Below are 8577 nucleotides of genomic sequence, written 5' to 3'. Positions count from 1 at the left end.
CAAGTTCACAATATTGAGGGAATGTTGTGAGGACACACAAAAAAGAATTGAGAAAGGTGAGAGGTGTGTGTGTGTATATATATATATATATATACATATATATATATATATATATATATATATATATATATATATATATATATATATATATATATATATATATATATATACATACACACTGTATGTATACAGTAGATGCGAACAAATACGTTTTGGTAACAGTATAAGCGGCTGTTCACTAAGTTGACCAACATGTCTCCTGGATAAATGGATGATCTCACTAAGAAAACTCTTCAGATAGTTACGGTTTCCCTTCATAAGTTTCTTCAGGCTGTTTTTTTTGGGGGGGGGTTTATTTGTAAAGCAAGACATTTGCTATCTGACATGGATTTAATTTCGTATTCTAGAGTGCTTTTTAAGTGTAAGCTTTACATGTTTTAAGAAGGAACATGGAGATGCTTTAAAGTCAGATGTCCAACCAGAAAGATTAGCAAACTCAGGCAAGTGTTCGAGGTGGTACCCCGTCCACTGTTATAACCTTTCTCTGCTGACATAAAGTTTCCAGATTCTTCTTAGAATGGCCCAGAAGTATACGCTTTACTTGTTCTATGAATGAACAGGGAGATGTTTAAGAGAATCAGCTTAGATGTGAAGGCTGCACTCCAACCCACGGCCAAAACCCAACCCAGATATTTCTGAGGATTACTGGTCATAATATTTAATTATAAATACCCCATAGCTGCGTGTTCTACAAGCAATGCTTCCTTGAGACCCCCCCCGGCCACATGAGATGTGGGCATCAAACACTTTAAAGTATAAAAATAAATGGGGAGAAATGGCTGTGTTAACGTGGTGCCAGCCTCACGGTGTTTTTACATATACAGCGAATACACGTTAAATATTAACCTGTTTTCCTTAAAACGTTAAGTATATATTTAAAAAAAGAAGTAGCGCATTTTCGGAAATCGCGTGAAGTAGTAGCGGTGCCGTTGGTAAATGAGACCTGGGCTAGGCGTTAAAGAGCCGCATGTGCGTCGCTTCCGCATTCCCCTCTCTCCCGCTACATCTCCCTCCTTCCCCTTCCTTGTGCTTTAGACCAACACGTGACTGCAGTCTGGCGCTCTTCTTGCCAGGGCAGCCGAATACATTACGTCACCGTGCCGACTGCGCATGTGCAAGTGACGTACGACGCACGCCTGAATCTGATCGCAAAGCACGCTGTGCAATTTTGATATTAGATCGAGAATTAAGGCACGTGTCTGGTGAACGGGCGGAATTAGGCGCGAGGCGGATAATTTCCCAATAGCGTTCGGGATGTTACTATGAGGAGATGGCTGTTCAGAGTGACGATGCAGAAATGTGTCAGATAACGGAAGACACACCCTCGGTGGCCAGCTGCACGGTGTAAGTCACTGCACTTGCATGTTTGTTGAGTGTTTGGTCTTTTCAGTTGTCATGTTTTACTGCAGATCGGTGTAAGAGTTCGGCGAAGTAGTTTTCCTGAAAACCACATCACACACGGAGGTTTCCCGCAATGATGCTGTGTAACAATGTTTAACTATTGATGACTTACTCGGAAAGTGGGGCATGGCATCCATGGAGCTATCTAAACACACAGCGCATATGGGAGTACTTTGCATTCTTCAAACGGCCAGATAGGTACTTTAAGGAGAAAGTGCAACAGCAGTAGAGGCGCACCTGCCCTCCTCCTCTCGCCACTGATTGGCTGCTTGAAGTATATTCCCATTGAAAGCAATGGGAGCGCTTTCTGCACATGCCTGCAGAGACCCAGCAGCAGGGATATGACATGCAAGAAGGTGTGCTAAGAGGGCAGCTGCTTAATAAATTCAAAAGCATTTCTCAGCTGCCATCTGCATTAAAGTTTGACAGCTTAAACTTAAAACCAACTAGAGCCGCTTGCAATTTTAAACTTATTGCAGCAAATGTCCAGATGACACTACATACATTGGGCGGGCCCTCTCCTGAAGAGCTTACGGTGCTATGTTTCACAAACCGTTGTACGGAATGAAACGGTCGTAGATGTTCTCAGGGATTCGTGCGGCAAACGGCATTGCATCACTGTCCCGATCCTGAAGCTCTTGGTTAACACCGCTCTTCACAATGACACAATGGGATTTATTCATCAGTAGGGGATAGGGCATTATTAACGGTGGTTCAGCAGTTAAGATGGTTTCATTAGAATAAAAACATTAATATCATTAGCTGGGTGTAGTGCTTAGAAGAAACTGTGATAATTGCACATCTGTCCCTTTTGTATCTGGCTTTTTATTAACTTAAGGTAATTTTTTAGATATTACCAGCACACCACCAACTTCTGATTTAGTTAAACGTATGATCTTGTGCCATATTATAGGAGTTCATTGTAGGGTGTAAAACACCAAATCAGTAAAACATTGGCTTTCATACTTATTTGTTCGCGTTTGCTTGCAGGATGAATGTTTCGTAAGAAAAGGCTGCCTTAGCAGCTCGCTGGCTCTAGGGCCTCGCTACCCACGCCGACCACAATGGAGATGCCACAGTCCTCTTCAGGTAGCAATGAAGAAGGCTCCTGTAAACCACCATTATCGACTCCAGCTTATTTCGTCATATTGCAGCAGTCACAAGGCGTTGACGGCAAAGAGGAAGGAATCCTTGTGGCCAACAGAGATTTGTCCTCGGTCGCTCCTGTCATGTCATCGGGAACCGACAAATCAAAATCTAAAGTGTTTCTCTCGGCAGATTGTACGTCGGGTAACGTTACGGTCACCCTTGACAACAATAATATGTGGAATGAGTTTTACCACCGCAGCACAGAGATGGTGCTAACAAAACAAGGAAGGCGAATGTTTCCTTATTGTCGCTACTGGTTATCTGGTTTGGACTCTAATCGGAAATATATCCTGGTCATGGACATTACTCCAATGGACAACCACAGGTATAAGTGGAACGGAAAGTCCTGGGAGCCAATTGGCAAATCATTGCCCCATGTTCTTGGTAGGGTCTTTATACACCCTGAATCTCCATCAACAGGTCATTATTGGATGCACCAGCCAGTTTCCTTTTACAAATTAAAGCTAACCAATAATATTTTGGATAGCGATGGCCATATCATTCTGCACTCTATGCATCGTTATCTTCCTCGACTCCATGTGGTTCCTGCCAATGCAGCTACTGAAGTGATTCGACTTAATGGGCCCGATGTGCATACTTTCACTTTCCCGCAGACAGAGTTCATTGCTGTGACAGCTTACCAAAACTTTCAAATCACCCAGCTAAAAATTGATTGTAACCCTTTTGCCAGAGGGTTTAGAGAAGCACCTGTGTGTGGAAGACCTTCAAAAGACACAAAACCAAAGAGCACCGATGAAGAAGCAGATTCTGCGGAAAACAAAAAGCAAGTAGAGCACGATCATCCTGAAAGTATCCGGAAACTTCGAGAGGTTTTTAAAGTTTCAGAATGTTCATCTGTTAATGCGGACAATGAAGCTTTCGGTGCTGAGTGCGATTTCCTCAATTTTCTCAATCCACAGCCTGCATGTTCAAATCTTTTGGAGCAAAAGGATGACAATGTTGACAGGTATGTTGAGAAAATAATATATTTACAAAAATAATTACATTTTTTATATAATGCACACTACATATCGTACAACAACCATGCTGCAGCCTGAAAACACTGAAGCAACGTTTCCAGAAGCCTAGTGCCGACATTTATTACGAGCAGATAAGTGCACCTGAAATACTGTTGTATTGGCTGGTGATGCTGAGCTTTATGGACACGGCGTCCCATGTATAGATACCAGTTCACGAGAGAGTCTGAAAGGAAAAGTTCTATAGACAAAGTAATCGTAGGTACGGCTGGAATAACCTGCCTTTTGTATACAGTGAGACCAGCTATTTTAACTTCTGGTCGGGATCGGCATGATTATTCCATGCTTGGCCACTCACGGTTACTAATTGCCGCTGGCTTTGGCAACCGTCGCAATGTAGGTGTGGAGAAGAGCGATTGCATCAGTTAAAGTTGGTTGCGCCCCACTGAGACACGGATTACGGCTTCACTTTGGTAAGCTTTTACACAAAGTCTGAAAGTACACAAGGTCTGAAAGTAGACCAACTGACAAACAAAAGCCAGAAGTTTTAGGGCCTTTCAAGGAATTGGTTAAAATACAAACTAGTGTAAGTGCCGATGTATTTTTTAGTGCAAACGGAACGTTTCAGAATCAGGGGTCCTGGAGCGTCCCTTCAAGTATGAATGCATATTATTGTAAAAAATTAAATGAAACCACTTACGTTTTGGAGAAGCCGTAGATCCGGAGCTGCAGTGCACTGCCACCTCCAAGGTCCGGTTTCCAGGCTGCATTTTCTGCTCATGCACACAACTCGGTGCTGCTACCGTTGATGTGAATATCATGTGCATGGTGTCAAGACAAAGAGCCGGGTGTAGAGAGCAAGGGTAGATGGGGGGCTGAATCTCTCCATGCATTTGCAAGGGGTAAGAATGATAAGTTAAAGGAGACACAATTAACATAATGTCATATTAACTTATATCGGCCGAAAAGGCATTATCTGCAAAATGATGGAAAAAATGGCTGAAAATAATCGTCCGCCGGGGTCAGGCCGCACAGTGTGTGAGCAGCATTTCTTTTACTGGCCAGGAAAAGCAGGAACCCAGTGGAGTCACGTGAATGCACATCACATGACTCTGCTCCGCTCCTTCTTCCCCTGGGGCAGGGCAAGAGAAGTTGTTCGCACAGAGTGTGAGCAACACAGAGGGAGGAAGCAGGGCCCCTGCAGAAGTCTGAAAGATCTTCAGTTCAGGTAAGGGGGTGGGGAGCAAGTATGCATGATTAAGGGAATGAATGAGTGAATGAATGTTTGTGAATGTGTGTGATGGATATGTAAGTGTGTGTGTTGGGGGGGGGGTGTTGCATGGCATAGGGAGCCTGTAATCACACTCCTATCATGCCCAGGTTATAGCATGTACTGGCTGCCTGGGCATGATAGGAGTGTGATTTTGGTTTTGGCCAAGTGAATCCTGAATTTTTGGTTTCGGTCAAGAATTTTCATTTCGGTGCATCACTACTTATAACAGTCAACGTTGGACGAGGGATTGAAAAGGAGGCATATCCAGCAAATGTCAGAGAATTTAAATAGAGTAAAAGAGTCCCTTCAATTTAAAGTACGTTCTTCCAAAGCCATTACACTGATTGGACGCCAATGAACAAGCAGTATGTAGTACATTGATTTCACAAATAAAATATTTATATTTATATTTTTTTGCTAAACCTTTAGTGAGCCTGTCACTTCTCCCAAATTCTACAATTTACAATTCTACGCACTAAATGTATTGATGTAATAATGCATAGGTTAAAATAAGCAATGTTTATATATTAGAAAGCCACACTATACTACATGAATAAATGTCTTCTACTAGTAGGTTCTCCAACATATCATAATTCCACTAAATACTCTGGAGCTGCACGATTATTCATCCCTGTTATTAATTATTTCTCTCCACTGTTTAGTTTCTGATAGTCTTTGTTAGGGTGGGGTGAAGAGAAGGGTGAAACAAAAAGTATGTTCTATAAGTATTTTTCCTTTAAATAGATCTGTAGAATTAGGTACCTGTATCCATTTCTTTTGCTTTTAGGAGTCAGGGCAGTGAAACATGTTTTGTGGTTTATGTAGAACACTTAGGGGTCTGTTGACTAAAGGGAGAGTTGCCAGGAGAGTTGTGGTTTCGACTTCACGATTCACTGTGGAGTGCAAACTCAGCCCTACATAACGTGAAATAAAAAGGATGAGAAAACTTCTATACAGCCAAGCTTTTCCTGTGGCAGAAGCTCACTGGTTTCCGCCCTCGCTAATGTAATGTGTAGGGCTGCAACAACTAATCGATAAAATCGATAATGAAAATCGTTGCCAACGATTTTCATTATCGATTAGTTGAATCGATTTTTATCGATTATAAAATGAGGGTTTTTCAGAGCAAACGCTCTGAAAAATACCCCTCATTATATAATCCGTTTCAGTGACTCGCAGCAGCAGCTCCTACTTACCAGTCCCTCCCTGTAATCACTGTGACAACTGGCCCCGCCCCTTCCTTCTCCCAGAAGGCCAGAACCACATGGCTGTGACACTCGTCTAACTGTAAGTATAAAATTAATATTTGGGCTGCTGAAAGTTAGGGGAGGTGGGGGTTAATTAAGGGGCAGTTATGGTTAATGGGGTGTTTAGGGGCAGCTATGGTTAATGGGGTGTTTAGAGTTAATTTAGGGGCAGTTATGGTTAATGGGGTGTTTAGGGTTAATTTAGGAGCAGCTGTGGTTAGTGGGGTATTTGGTGTTAATTTGAGGCAGTTGTGGTTAATGGTGTGTTTAGGGTTAATTTAGGGGTTGTTGTGGTTGATGGGGTCTTTAGGGTTAATTTGGGGCTGTTGTGGTTGATGGGGTATTTAGGGTTAATTTAGGGGATGCTGTGTTTGATGGGGTATTTAGAGTTAATTTAGGGGATGCTGTGGTTAATGGGGTGTTTAGGGTTAATTTAATGCTGAGAACTGAGGGTTAATTAATTTAATCAAGTTAACTTAAGGTGCAGTTAGAGATAAGGGGGGGCAAACTAAGGGGAATCTAAATCCTGGGGGCAGTGAAGATTAATCCTGTATGTACCGTATTTATAAAAGTATGGTGTCAGTGTGCTGAGAACGAGTCTGTGACTCTATGAGGGGACTATGAGATATCTGGGGGGTATAAGGCATATCTGGGGAGGACGGAGAGACTTATCTGGGGGTATAAGGCATATAGGGTATATAAGGCATATGTGGGGAGGGCAGTGTGGCATGTCTGGGGAGGATGGAGTGGTGTATCAGGGTGTATAAGGCATATCTAGGGCCACAGTGGAGTGTGACGTATCTGGGGGTAGAGTGGAGTGGCATATGTGGGGAGGGCAGCGTGGCATGTCTGGGAGGCAGGGTGGCATGTCTGGGGAGGATGGAGTGGTGTATCAGGGGGTATAAGGCGTATCAGGAACAGTGGCATGAGTGGAGTGGTATATGTGGGAGGCAGCGTGGCAAGCCTGGGCTCAAATGTGCATAAATTGGGGGGGGGCTGGTTGGGAAATAAAGACAAGAAATGCGTTTTATCAAAGTTTTTTTTATTCTGCTGTTTGTATTTAACATCATTTGTTTATTAAATTATTTTAAATAAATGAAAAATTTACATTCATTTTTTTTATCAGATTAATCGATTAATCGAAACAATAATCGGCCAACTAATCGATTATGAAAATAATCGTTAGTTGCAGCCCTAGTAATGTGAAGTCAAGGAGTTATAATCACAGCTTTCCTGACAATTCTCCATTTAGTGAATAAAACCCTTTAGTTGGCTTCAGGGGATCCCTGATTCCATGTTTTTTTTTTTTGTTTTGTTTTGTTTTTGTTCCGATAGTTCAGAAATCTTCCTTAGTACAATAATTGCTTTCCTACTTTGTTTTTGTGTGTCCTGGGCAGTTGTGATAAAAGCTCAAATGAGTCCTCTCCCGAAGAGCACAAAGACCAAACAAACGTTATCAAAGAGGAGCCTGACGATGACTACGACTACGACAAAGTGATGCCTACCAAGCCAGTAGCTGTTAAGCAGGAGTCTTCTGATGAGGAAGTAACAGATGAGTACTCTAACAGCGACGATGATTACCCTATATTACAAAAACAGTTTGCACAATTCAGGGCAGAGACGCGCCGTGAGAGAAAACGCTCCCACAGCAGCCCCTCTGGGGTTGCCAAAGCAAAATTGTTGAAACTTCAAAGTGAGAAAATGCCTATGGTGTGTCTGGGACAATCAAAGGGTCCTGACCTGCAAGACCCCATGCTGAGCAGTCAGGATTTATATCGTATTCTATCTTCTGTCCAGAAAAAACATGACATGGCTGCCTCCTCCGTTAATACACCTGAGACTGATATAGATGTTCCTAAACGCAACAATGAACCAAGCCTAAGTAACGTTGATTGTAACACTCCGGAGGATAACGAGATTGAGACTCAAGTGTCATGTGTGTCAAAAAAGAAGCTTCCCCTTTTCATTCATAAAACTCAGAATGCTGGAGTCGAAAAGATTTCTCCACCACGTGTGAAAAGTAAAAGAGGGAGGCCTCGGAAGAGCAAGACTAAAACCAGACGCTATTCAAAAAAAAGCAGCCCAGTAGAATCCTCACAGTTTCAAGATGTTCATCCGGATCTAGAGGATGTAGAAGGAGTCCTATTTGTTGCATTTGCTTCAAAGGTAAGAGTATAGTTGCAGGCTTCTTAAATCTATACATTTCTGACACTGGATTTAACGCTTCATAAAACTATATAAACCTTTCCTAATAAAGTCTAATCCGCAGTCCCTCCCCAAAAAAAGAATACTCATGTGTCATATGGCTCAAACACAGGCACGTGTAACTAAAAACTCTTCTATAAAAATGATATATCAGATCTGCTTATTGGCTTAACATACTAAAAAACTCGGTTAATGTTGTGTCTAAGTAGAACGTCATCTTTAAACTTTGCTCAGAGCCTAAACCTTTTGGGTGATTGTCCTCGCT

General features: G+C 42.2%; 1 protein-coding gene across 1 annotated transcript in view; it reads left to right on the top strand.

The window, feature by feature from the left end:
- The first annotated feature begins 1191 nt into the window (after positions 1-1191).
- Positions 1192-8577, top strand: part of MGA (MAX dimerization protein MGA) — a 33461-nt gene continuing 26075 nt past the window's right edge. The window contains exons 1-3 of the mRNA XM_053474454.1: positions 1192-1404; positions 2452-3577; positions 7505-8273. Coding sequence (XP_053330429.1) covers positions 2526-3577; positions 7505-8273 — 1821 coding nt within the window. The 5' untranslated portion in view covers positions 1192-1404; positions 2452-2525. The remainder of the gene's footprint in view (positions 1405-2451; positions 3578-7504; positions 8274-8577) is intronic.

This window comes from Spea bombifrons, chromosome 9, assembly GCF_027358695.1.
Source record: "Spea bombifrons isolate aSpeBom1 chromosome 9, aSpeBom1.2.pri, whole genome shotgun sequence".
NCBI lineage: Eukaryota > Metazoa > Chordata > Amphibia > Anura > Pelobatidae > Spea > Spea bombifrons.
This window is presented reverse-complemented; position numbering and strand designations above follow the sequence as displayed.